Source organism: Daphnia pulex, chromosome 7 (assembly GCF_021134715.1).
Source record: "Daphnia pulex isolate KAP4 chromosome 7, ASM2113471v1".
In the NCBI taxonomy this organism is placed as follows: Eukaryota; Metazoa; Arthropoda; class Branchiopoda; order Diplostraca; family Daphniidae; genus Daphnia; species Daphnia pulex.
Window position 1 is genome coordinate 4,826,738 of NC_060023.1, and position 14,248 is coordinate 4,840,985.

General features: G+C 39.7%; 1 protein-coding gene across 1 annotated transcript; it reads left to right on the forward strand.

Moving 5' to 3' along the window:
• The first annotated feature begins 11,392 nt into the window (after window positions 1-11,392).
• LOC124197813 (nucleolin-like) lies at window positions 11,393-12,199 on the forward strand. The gene has a single exon (XM_046593363.1). It carries the CDS (start codon window positions 11,393-11,395, stop codon window positions 12,197-12,199), a length of 807 nt encoding a protein of 268 aa, XP_046449319.1.
• Window positions 12,200-14,248: the final 2,049 nt, after the last annotated feature.

Sequence of the window (14,248 nt, forward strand, 5' to 3'; positions counted from 1 at the left end):
CAGCTCGGATAACAGAATTAAATAGTAAAGTAGAAGACCATCAAGCGAGTGGAGAAAGTAAATCATTTTTTAACGAATACGAAGCAGTAAAGAGGGATTTAGAGACCGCGGAAGACAATATATCAAAGAGGGACGAGTATATTAAAAATCTGAAAGATACTTTAGCCCAGCTAGAAAACGATTCAAAGGATAAAGTAAAACAACTCGTTGATGGCTACAACGCGTTAAGTATTAAACACGACTCCCTAGAAAGCTCCTGTAAAACAGCTGACAGCAAAGTTATAGAATTAAATAATCTAAATTCTCAATTGAACGCACAGTTGAATCAGATTACAAACGATAACTTAGCTAATTTGACGGACCTAAGCGACCAGAACGTACAATTAACTACCCAATTAACGAAATTACAACAAGACGTCGCCACTAAAGAATTATCAATAGATTCTTTAAGACAAACGAACAAAGGGTTAAACTTAGATATAGCTGCGTTACAGCAACAGTTAGCACAACAGACAGCACAAATCACTCAACCCCCAAACATGACTCCGACTCCTCCAACACCACCGACCGCTCCTATACAAAATCCTTTAAACCAACAGCAAGCCCCTAGAGCACCTTCCCCCGATCCAAACAATGTGCCATTAACTAAAAGTCATCTCCGTGAACTATACTCACAGGATGAACGAAAATCAATTCCAGTTTACAAAGGGAAAAGAGGAGATCAGCTCATTAATAATTGGCTAAAAGACGCCGAAAGAGTAGCGCAAAGCGCAGGATGGAGCGCCAAGGATAAAATTAAATATTTTTCAGATAGATTAAGAGGTGATGCCGCGGATTGGCACAGTGACTACATAGATCACGCCGCGGATAAAGAAGATTACGATGCGTGGGAGAAAGCTCTCATTAGCAGATTTTTAACGGAAACAGAGATCGAGAATCTTAAGAAACAATTAAATGAACTAAAACAAATGCCTGATCAGAGTACCCAAACATATGTTTCAAGACTTAATCATTTGTATGACATTATTCATGGAAAAGAAATCGTTCTTGATGAAACAGTTGCACCCCCTGAAGCTGTAGTTCTGGCTAGATCCCTTAGGAAAATTAGAGGAGAAGCAAAACAAAAGATATTGCTAAAAGGCTTGTTACCGAAAATAGTACAAGTCGTGTGGACCAGAATTGACGTAAATAGCTCGTATGAAGATGTTTGCGAGATAGTTTATGCAGCAGAAACTATAGTAAATAGAATGGAGCAGAATGAGGACAAAAGCCTTAAAGCGGCGATAGCAGGTATTTCAGCTCACGAAGATGAGCAGGACGTAGAGCTTCAGAGACAGAAGAATAAACTTTCGAAACTTGAAAAGCAATTGGCAGAACTAAATATCGATCCCACCGCTCAACAGGAAACACCGGCAGTTGTCCTGCCTACAGTGGCCATTACTGAGGCCTATAACCGACATCGGTCACCTTCCGGTGATCGTAGACGCTCACATTCCGAAGGTCGTATACGTTTCCAGCAACCCTCCCAGCAGCGACAGAATACGGATAGTAGTTACTCGCGGGACAGAGGTAGGAATAACACATATTTTCATTCACGAAGCCCAAGCGGAAATAGGTACAATCCAAATTCTGATGTGCGACAGCGTAGAGAACAGACCCCACCACGTCAAAATTATTCCGGTAGCCAAACGGGTAGAACACAATTCCCACGTCCAAATAACGATTCGTATAGAAGACGATTTTCAGATAACAATAGTTTCCAACGTAATAGAAATTTTCAGGACCAACGTAGTGCACCCGCGAATTACCGCCCAAATAATTCGAATTTTCGTCCAGCCCCTTACAACGGCGCTAGACCAAGAACGAACGGAGGATACGAGCAACAAAGAGAAGTTAGAAATAGACGTGACATCGAATGTTATGCATGTGGTAAACGTGGACATTACGCTAGAGAATGTCGCACAAATCCACCAGGAGTACCCCAGCAGCAACAATAGGCTTACTAACCACTCCCAATGTACATACGTTACCCATTATAGCTAATGTAGCTCAGCTAATGAGAATACCAGTAACATTTAGTAACCTTAAGACACAAGCATTAATAGATACCGGTGCAGCTGCAAGCTTCTTAGCACACCGTTTGTTAATATGTATTCCGTATACTGATATTAAAGAATTACAAGCTTCTGACCCAAACGTACAGTTATTTAGAACAGTTTCAGGTGAAGTAGTTAAACCAATAGGTAAATATGAATTAAGCATTAGATTAGCTCGTAGACACCCATTTATTCACCAATTTTATGTTATAACAGATCTAGATGAAGGTTGTATTTTAGGCTATGATTTTCTCGCAGCAAATAAGATTGTTATTAACCCCAGTGAACGTAGCATTAGTTATACACATGAGAATGAATTAAGAAACTTGATCATACCCCCTTTATCAATATGTTCAATCAGTATAGCCACACCTCCACAGCTCGATTTAGCAGGAGTCCCAGTGGAGCAGAAAGAAAATTTGAAAAACCTGTTGCTTAGCTATTTTTCCCTTTTCACCGAAAATATTAATGAGTTGGGTAAAGCGAAATCGATTAAACATTCAATTCATACCACGCGATTACCAGACGTTATGCCCATGAGGCGCACCCCAGAGAGATTGAGATTAGTAGTGAAAAAACAGATTGAGGATATGTTAAGAAATAACATCATTAGACCAAGTACCAGCCCATTTGCCTGTCCTATCTTGCTCGTAGCGAAGAAGGAAGAAGGTCAAATGAGGTTTTGTGTCGACTATCGCCCGTTAAACAATGTAACAGTTAAAGACAGATATCCAATTCCCAATATTCAGTTGATTATCGATAGCCTTCACGGCGCGAAATATTTTTCAACTTTGGATTTGCTCAGTGGATATTGGCAGATCGAAATAGAGGAAAAGCATAAATACAAAACTGCTTTCATATGCGAGTATGGACTTTACGAGTTCAACTGCATGCCTTTTGGTTTGTGCAATGCTCCGAGTACTTTCCAGAGGGAAATGAACACCTTATTTAAAGATGTCTTATATGAATTTGTACTTGTTTATTTGGACGACATCATCGTTTTTAGTAAAACGAGGGATGAACATATTCGACACTTGCGGATAGTATTCGACCTGCTAACAAAGGAGAACCTTAAACTAAAGTTAAGTAAATGTGACTTCTTTAAGACGAAAATAAAATACCTAGGACATATTATTACAGCTAGTGGATTTCATCCCGACGACGGGAAAACACGTTCCATACTAAACTACCCTGAACCGTTAAACGTTAAGCAATTATCGTCCTTTTTAGGTTTGGCTAATTATTATCGCAAATTCGTACGCGAGTACGCGGAAATAGCTCATTTTTTGACAGAACTAACGAAAAAAGATAGTAAATGGGTATGGGGAGAGAAAGAAAGGGACGCCTTTCAACGTATCAAACATTGCCTAACCAGCAATCCACTTCTGAGGTATCCAGATTTTACCCGGGAATTTCTAGTCTACGCGGACGCCTCAGGATACGGGATTGGTGCAGTGTTAGCGCAGATACAGTACATACCGCCCTCAGAAACGGATCCAGAAGCCATACACGGAGAACACGAAGTAGTAATAGCATACACTTCGCGACATTTAGACACACGAGAACGAATTTGGAATATTTCAGAAAAAGAATGTTTAGCTATTGTACATGCATTAGAGCATTTCAGACCATATCTTTATGGTAGAACTTTTAAAGTATTTACAGATCATAAACCGTTAGAGACGTTGATGAAGAAAAAGGACCCACACGGAAGATTAGCACGTTGGGCATACGAGATGCAGGCATATAATATGACTCTTATACACCGTCCTGGCCAGGAGAATCAAAATGCAGATGGTTTAAGTAGACAACCACTCCCAGTAATAGGCGCTATATTGAAACCAGAAATAATACAAAACGACTGGATAACAGCACAACGTAACGACGAATATTGCAAAGAAATAATTCGAATAATTAGTGAATGCGAAAACGACAAACAAGAATTTCAATTTGATAATGCAGGTTTACTCGTAACTTATGACGGAAAAATTGTAGTACCAAAAGAAAAGATAGAAGAGATACTAAAGATGAATCACGACCACATGTTAGCAGGGCATTTAGGAGTTGCAAAGAGCTTAGCGAGAATTAAACGCCAATACCTTTGGCCCGGACTAGGCAACGACGTTAAAGCATATGTGAGCAATTGTATCACATGTGCTAAACGCAAAGCCTACGGCTCAATTAAAGCACCACTTAAACCTTTGCCACCTGTAACCAAAGTATGGGAACAGATCGCAATGGATATAGTTGGACCGGTCACGGAAAGTAGTAATGGAAACAAATATATATTAGTTCTGTCTGATTATGCAAGTAGATTTGTTATGACAATTCCAATGGAGAATCAAAAAGCTTATACGATAGCTGAACATTTAGTAAAGAAAGTTTATACTAAATATGGTCCACCAGAAAGAGTACTAACCGATCAAGGTACCAATTTTCTTTCAAAACTTATCTCTCATATCTGTGAATTATTTAAAATCAAGCAGATCAAGACCACTAGTTACCACCCACAAACAGATGGTCTTGTAGAAAGATTTAATCGCACGCTATGCGATATGCTTGCTTGCTATGTTAACGAAGAACCAGAGTCTTGGGATATATATCTCGACTTTGTGACATTCGCTTATAACACTTCGCAACACTCAAGCATCGATAGTTGTCCATTTAATCTATTCTTTAAACGTAATCCAATAATACCCAATGACATTGCGATAACGCAAGACGTTCAAGTCTTTGAAGACGACGATGACTACGAAAGACTTTGGAGAAAAGCTCTAGATTATTCAAAAGGAAAATTAGAAAAAGCGCAAGCAAAGCAGAAGCAATCTTATGATCAAGGGAGTAAATTAGTGAAATTAAACATCAATGATCATGTTCTTTTAAAAGCATATGTGACGACAGGAAAATTTAGTAATAGATGGATAGGACCCTACATAATATCTAAAAAACTATCTGATCTTAATTATGAAATTATAAAATTAGTTAACAACGTAGCCAGTACATTACCCAAGGACAAATTTGTTGTACATGTAAATAGAATTAAGTTAGTAACAGAAAATCCAAATGAAGTAGTGATTCCAGATACCACCCCCGTCATAGCTAAACGCAGGGGCAGACCTCCGAAAAAAGATATACCTAGCGCAGGTGTAATCCCAAAACGTAGAGGCCGTCCACCTAAGAATCCCAAAACCCCTCCGAATAGCAATCTCCAACCAGACCCTTCTGCTAACATTAGACAAAACCAAAATGTAATCAATCATGGATACAACTTAAGAAATAGATATTAAAAGCATTCAGTATGTAATAGACAAATGTTTCCCATATTGGACTTTCCAGATGGAAACATCAACTTTTGTGTTTGTTTGCTACTTGTCGATTCTCTTCGCAACGTCAAATTCAATAAAAATTTCGATATGCGATTGTACAAAACCGGTCACAAGAGGTCTCCTCGACCTAACTGACCCTGAATATTGTTTCAAATTACACCGCGATAATGATGACGTGCAAAAGGCCATGAGCAAGCCTATTAGCTATAAAGTTATTACTACTATGAATGCCGTTTTGAAATTGGAAGGATTAGTTTGCTCACAGTGGATAGAGACCAAAAAGGTCACAGGCTCCTTCTGGATAGGATCCTATGACACGGAACATTTTCGTACCACAAAAGAGGTAAGCGCTAAAGAGTGCTGGGATATGAAGATTCAGCTGGCTTGTGCAGGAAACCGTAATGTGATCAACGGAAAGACGTACAGTTATACGCACAAACCAGTGGGAAGCGGAAAGTGGATGTCGATAACCGAATATTCTGTAGTGAACTGTTTAGCTCAAGAAATTGAATTGCGACAAGAAGAAAGTGGCGGACCGATACTTTCACCTTTTGGAACACATAACGTGTCGATAACCAGTGAAAAGATAATAGTGAATCACAACACCATAGTGTGGCATAAACCCAGTGATATCGGAAAAAACACACATAATTGTGAACAAAAAGGACAGTTCCAGAGCACAGGACGACTTTCCCTCATCACCGTGGAAAACGACAGATCGAGGATCAATGAAAATCAAACGAGAGTAGGAAGACTCCTAGATTTGGAGAAGCAAATAGAAATTTTGTTCAACCCAATAAAAACAAATATTTGCACCACTTCTCAGATAGCTTATAAAATAACTGGCATTCCTGACACATATTTAGTCTTTGACGAAGAAATAGGAAAATACTTCAGTCCAAAGATTAAACCAAGAATGAAACGACAAACACAGTCGCAGGAAAACGACCATGCATTTTCACATGCTTGGGGACACATTATCCCACTCTCATTTTTTCCTCCGTCGGAATTCGACGAGAAATTCGACAATAAAGAATATGTTGTGACTACATCAGCGGTTGAAAATCCCCTGTTCCTTATGCCGCGTGTGCCACCATTCAACGCGTCCAGATGGCACGACTTAGGCATTTGGCCAGCCACACAACAACAGTTTGATCATTCTTCAGATCAGTCCATTAGTTTTACCTTCAACGAAACTCGTTTTTGTCTTACTGTAAACAAACCAGACTATTTACTCTTCAAGGAATGCTCGATATCCAGATCAACATGGATCTATGACGCATACCGAATGTACTTCATGGAGGCCGAGACGAAGAACTGTCTAACGGTAGTTACAGACAAAGTGGAATTGCTACCCTGTGAAATGGAGCCCCACTCCATAAAACAAATGTGGAGATTTGAGTTCCGAAATAGGGACCAATTGTTCCATAGCATATACCCCAATATGACCATAGACGAATGGGAATTCGTACAAGAAGAACTTCAGAGTAGACCAACTGAAAGTGCTACGGAAGTAGAAGATTTGTTTAATTGGGGAAGTTTCATACAGAAGACGGAAAAGAGGGAAAATAAAATGAATTCAACTTGTTTGACTCATGGGATAAATATGCGAACTGTAACACTAGAACGGTGTACCAAACAAGACACAGATTTTTCCAAGCAAAATCAAATGTTCGAGTATGCTACAGACTATACCATAAGGAAATTCACCTCTAATATGTGTCTCCATATAGAACATTTTCTCTATAACTCACTACCCTCATTGAAACCATGCAACAAAAATAGTATGAGATGGGGAATAAACGAATTGACAGGACAGTTTATGGAATTACACTCCCTTCGGTGTATTGAAAACAACAAAGGACGATTACAATTAGGATCTTGCAACAGCGACCAGAAGCCACGAAGTCAAAAATGGAAGTTTGAGTATTATAGTCCAATGTTAGTAAATTCGACGGACTTTCCCCGTCTTACCCCATCTGTTATATTGCAATGGCACATAAATTTTACAGTCTTCGGGATACCATTCCCACCATTGCCTCCGATAATTCAACGTGTAAACGTCTTCGAGACGCTAATAGATGATCCTACAGATACAATACCAGAAACCACTACGACAACAATAGCAACGACTACAACAACAAAAGCAACCACGACGACAACAAAAACAACCACTACCCCAACTACAACTAAAGCAACGACAACTACAACCACCACAACCACCCCTAAAACCACTACTACAACAACCACAACCACTCTTAAACCTACTACAACCAATGCCTCCGAACCTAAAGCACCTAAAGAAGCAATATCAACTACAGTACAACAAATAGCAGTCCCCATGAACCAGAACGAGACAATTCCAATTTTAATACCCCCGCCACCACCACCTGAAATACAAGAGACAACCTTGCCACCCATCCAAAACACAACCACCCCTCCACAAAACATTTCTCATCTTCAGCCAGACACAGCACAAAAGCCAGAAATGGACAGCTTACGCCTCAATCAATCAGCTAAAGTTCCTCCTATTCAACCTAACATTTCTGCAAGCACGCCGACAGCTCAACAGCAGTTACCTCCACCACTAAATGATTCCAGCGATTTTTCATCAATTCTACCATTACAGCTAACACCTCAACATCCAGAAATTGACAATTTATATTTTAATAAGTCTTCTCCAGTTAAACCAATATGGGTGGAAGAGCCAGTCGAGGCTCACCAATATTATGAAACATCAACTGCTACATACCCAAACATGACCAGGCCAACCACGACGGTACATCGAGTAGCTAAAGCAATCAACGACTCTGCAGGGTATAACCCCCCAATAAACGTAACGCGGACTTCAAATCCAGCAGCAATAGATAAAAGAGCACTAAGTGAAGTTATGGCACCAATAATGCAGTCTTTACACGAACAATACAAACAGAATCTTGAAATCCAACATGAAAACGAACTAGCGAAAGAAATCCGTCAAATGTATTGTCAAGTTTCAGTGCTCCGCAGACTTCAGGCAGTTACTCTGTCACAAACAAACGGATTATTGGCAGCATCAGTACTCGAATTACCAACATGTTCCCGACTGCAAGGATTGGGTCAATCTTTACTCTTGCAGGAATGTGAACGAGTCCAAGTCTTCGTCACAGCAACGGAAACGAGATGTGGTTATCAACCACTAACAATATATAATAATAAGAACTATACAATTGGGACAGATGGATGGTCCATTCATCCATTTTCCAACTGTTTTTGGAAATCAAATTTGATTAATCTTAACGGAAAAACTTATCATTGGGAATATAACAGTACCCACAGCGGCTGGATAGAGCAAGTTCCAACAATCCACACCCCAAATTTGAATTTAGTGTCTGAATTCCAAGAGCTGCCTCTCAAAGATTTTGACTACGCCCTAAAATCACACCCATCCCACTCCACAGCTGACCTAGAACGACTAAACGTATTGAACGAATTAATTGGACGAATAGAAGAAACAAATGACAATTCATTGGCTGGCATGGTAATGTCAGAAAAACAAGACAACAAATTCGGCGACATGTTTTCTTGGACGGACTATTTAAAAATCATAATTTTTGCTACGATCGGATTCATACTGTTTGTCCTATTATTATATATCTTCGCTCGAGTGAACCCTTTACCAGCATTAGTCGATTCATTCCGGCGTAGACGTTCAGCCATTCGAAACAACTCAGACCTAGCAGACATTCCGTTAGAGCAAATGCAACCAATGATTACCGGGTCACCGCAAATAATTATCCCCGGAAATGTCTACCCTTTCGTAGTGCCACCCAGCGCACCGTTTGATGCGCGAATGCATTCCAATAGCTTTCTGAATCGCATACAGCTATAAATCAACCCTTTTTCCGAGTCTACCTTGTATATATTTTATCATGCTTACAATAACCATATATCGCGCAGAAATGTACTCAGAAGATTTTTCAACTCACTCCAAACATAAGAACTGGACTGTAAAATATGCAAGCGGAACCTTTCGACATGGCATTGATGATACTGTACCACATATCCACGAACTAGTTTTGATGAACGACGAGGACGGCCTACGCGATTGGATAACGAAAAATCCGGAAGACGTCGAAAAACGTTTTCGTGACAAAACACCACTTCTCATGGCCGTGAAATTCGACTCTTATGAATGTTTTACTGTACTATTGGACCACAACGCAAATATTGAGGAATCGAATTTTAAACATGAAACAATCCTGGTTATAACCGTTAGACTAAATCGCACTAAAATGTTTAAAGATCTTATTGTAAAGAACGTAAATATGCGTATCCAAGATCGCATGTCAAGGACAATTCTAGAAATACTGATTTCCAAAGACGACGTCGAAGCAATTCAATTCATCCATCTGCAACGTGGAACTCTATTGCTACATGACTTGCACAATATGGAATTTCCCCTAACCTTAGCTGTAAGCTATCAGGCCGAGAAATGTATCAGTTACATACTTAGTCTCAAACCAAACGCACAAACTTTCCTTATACATCGGAAATTCAGCTGCCCTATTTCTGCAGCCATCCGCAAGAACGACTTGAAAACTTTAACTTCATTGGTGCAGCTAGAAGATTTTGGATATGTTATAAACAAACGTATACACAAATCAGTATCCTATATTCACCTTGCCGTTGAACGAGCAAAGCCTCAAATTGTAGAACTTTTACTAAACAATAACGCTGCTGTAAATCTACGTGACAATAACGGAAACACACCAACACATTACGTTAAAGATGTTCCGACTCTTAAAATTCTAATTAACCACGGAGCTCGCCTTGACATGGTGAACAAATCAGGCGATACCCCGCTACAGACAGCAGAAAAGGAGAAAAGGAATTGCATTTATCATTACCTTCGTTTGTATTCAGCCATAATTCAAGCGCGTCCACAGACATTCTTCAACGAGCGTTTTGGAGGATACTACCGAGAGCGCCTACGGCAAGGAATGGAAGATGGCAATGTTCCCCCCTCTCACAATTACTCTTTCGATACACTTGATTTGGACCCTCTTCCATCATTATTTGATGAGTTACCTCCCCTAGAAGAAGCCCCAATAACGTCACGACTGGAAGTCAACACGTGTCGACAAGTGAGAGCAACCACTTCTTTTCTAGGACAACGACAAATACCGGAGACCACTGGATCAGACGAAATAAATCGACAGCAAAGCTCGAGACCCACCTTAAAAGTTCGCCATGTACAACGCTTATTGGAACAATTAAACTCAAAACCATCACCGTCTCATACACGTGAAAATGAATATTTACAACCGACTGAAAGTGAATCGGAAGAAAGTGATTTAAACCAAATTGAGTAGATTTTGTTTAAAAAAAAAAAAGGGGACAGAAACAAAAGGAAATGACCCCGACCACAAACTTCTTTAAATTTGTACTACTTTAATTTTTTTCCACTTATCATCAATGAGTTTGTATGTCCATTTGCCTACTTGATTTTCCCTTTCTTAAAAGATTCAAATCTTACTTCAATCGCATAAATTGTAACTTTCATTTCGGATTTACCGTTTGAAAAAACAAAACTTTCTCTTTTATACACACAGTATTCAGCTATCACATTTTACCTGTATACATTAAATCACCACATAAAACTTTCTCTTTTGACCCGTGTTACCTCTATCCTACATATACATCCTTTAGCATGTCCCGCACCAGTAAATCATCCGTAGAAAACAACGCTCTATACGCTATGTGTTTCGAGTCGAAGTTCAAAGTACATATAATAGCATTCAACCATTTTCTTTTTCATATGACATCTCATAATTCACATAAATCCTGTATATGTTTTCACTACAAAATTGATTTATGTTTGCGCGGTTATTGCGCATCATCTTTTGACCTATTTTGCAAGACAAAGATAGCCGTGGTATTTAAAAACAGCAACAACCGCACTGTACCACACTCGCAATTTAGTTTACAATGTGTGAAGACGCAACTGTGCTAAAGAAGACTTTTGCCCTTACGGCTCAACGCCGGAAAGGAACAATTGTGATCCTAGATGTGCAAGCAAAAATCAGGAGAATTCCGGCAAAAATCATCTCCGACACCGAAGACAAAGTGGAGATCACCACAGACCCCCGCTATCTACCGGGCATCGAGCAATCGGTAGGGTTTGTGATTGAGCAAATCAAAGAAGAGGCCGATGGCAATGAAGACGAACGGGGAGAGGCGGCGGTTGACGACGGGCCTGTCCAACAACCGGAAGACGTTACAGAAGCCGAAGATGATCAGGAAGAAGAAGAGGCCAAAGAAAACGTCGCGACAGAACAACATGCCGAGCAGACCAACCACCAGACCCTCATCATCGACCTCACACTCAGCGACAGCGAGGACGACGAGGACGACGAGGATGACGAGGACGACGAGGACGACAAAGACAGCATACGCAGCGACACCACGGAGGTAAACCCAGACATCCCCAGTGCAGTCCCGTTAGCCGCTCCGCCTATAAATCATCCGACACCACAACCGCCGACAGTACAACCAGATTCAGCCCAGCAGGAGAGGATCCCATCACCATCCCCTCCGTGTTTTCATCCACCCCAACATTTCCAAAATATGTACGCCCCACCCATTATGTTGCGGAGTGAAGGGGAATACTATGCCCAGCGGGAGGTACTGATCCAGCAGTACCTGAGAGACAGCTTGGATTTGTACTACAAGTATGAATTCCAGGCCCTCAAACTGAAAAGGGCTCGGGATGTACTCACCAACCGTAAGTACTAAGCAACTATTCAATTAATTTTTTTTTAATACTTACGGTTCGTGAAGCGTTCCATTACATTACTTATCGACATTTCATTATATACCGCATTGTAGTTCTTATGTTATTCCTGTACTATGCTTCTATTTTTATACTTATATTTTAGCTATTCACATTATTATGCAATGTTTTGTTATTGCGTTATTTCACATTTATCAATAGGTGATGGTATTATGTTTCCCAATGTATTCAATTTGATCATACATATATACACTTAAAAGTAGTATTAGCAGCATACAAAAAATTTTCTCTTGCATGTATTGAAACTTACCACCGAACTACTCGAAACAAAAATGGTTTCCTTCCCCGACCAAACTTCTGCGGAAGGGGGAGGAGTGTAATGACTTGTGTGAAGACCTGGCCTACTGCTTGTAGTATAGAGCAATCTACTACGCAGTATCCCAAGGTCAATCTACTACGCCGTACCTCAAGGTCGCTGTACTACGCAGTACCTTGATGGCTTTCTCTATTGCACCATCTCACCTGTTGCCTATGCAACTACATCCGGGATTGCGCCACACTCTGCAGTGATGGTGCAATCCCAACAACCTTGACAACCGCTTATAAAAGCCCGACGCTCTGTTCATCCAGCAGAGTCGTACCCGGCATTGTATTCCAACACATCTGTTAATAAACTGCATTGCAAGAATCTCCTCGTTGTTTTGTTACTTAGACTATTGTGAATCATCACATTTCTTTTGATTTTTTTTATTCGCCAAACGTTTTCTCTTATTTTATTATTTCGAGATTTTGGTCTCTTTGTGTGGCTTCTCATATCTTTTTCCCACGGCTGATTGTATCCATCACTAAACACTACGTATAGCAGCAGTCGTCTGGGCGTGAAAGAAGGGTCTGCCACAAGGTCGTGATTGCATTCGGAGCTAACCCGTCCTGGCAGGTTGTGCTGTGTGCCACTAAGGTGTCCCATTCCCGCATTATTTTTGATAATGAATGTGGGATTATTGTAGAAATGTTCGAAAATTTAAAAAAAAATCAAATTTTATTTTTATTTTTAGGGGTTGCTGTTTTAATAAAACCCCCAAAAGCTATATTTTTTAATTATTTTATTTTTTATTGACATCAAGAATTATTTTTTAAGTCATGGGGCTGGGATATGTCAATCCCTATACCAAAACCTATATTTGGTCCAAAAATTATAAATTTCAAAGATAATGTAGGGGTCGCTGTTTCATAAAAATGATTTACCACTACGTGAAATATTCGATTTAGCACGTAAATAATTAGTAATTGTTTAAGATAATAATGCAACGCCGGAATCATTTAGAGATATGTCAGTTGGTCACTTCACTTTCAGTTTTCACTTGCTATTGTGTCTAAAAATGAGTCGCAGAAAAATTGACTGGTTGGTTGGATCCACAAAAGAAAAATGTTTGTCAGAAAGTACTCAATTTCCAACGTATCGGTGTGTTATTTCTCGTTACTTGTACTTGCGTAATGAAAATCAAAGTGAATCAGTGAGAAACCTGTTTAAAATAGTGCATAGTGAACTTGAAAACTCGTGGTCAAAGACTTGCATTCCTATCAAAGAAAAGAGGAAAGTGTTGGATCTGCTTGTTGACTTTCATAAACAATGGGAATCCATGAAAAAACTAAATAAGTCTGATGTTAAAAATCCTACAAAACTGATAGAAGCTAAAATTCATTCATTTAAGAAAAAACTTGATAGTCTTTGTGATTTATCAGTTGTCAATGTGTATGAAACAATGCTTTTATTTCGGCTACCATCATGGAAAGAGGACTGGGAGTTTTTGCGTGACCAACGAAAGAGTCGAAAGCTTCATCTAGGAGGTATCGTTTTACCAGATGCGGCTGCTATTATTCAAGAGAAAAATAGAGAATATCAAACGCAACTATTAAACGAACGAGCCCAAAGATCTCATAAACAATTGAGTGGTGGAGAGATTATAGTGGAATTGGAAGACAGCACCGATGATGAAATGAACAAATCGGCAAGTGAAGATGATGCTTTTAGTCTGCCAAGTTGCAATCGA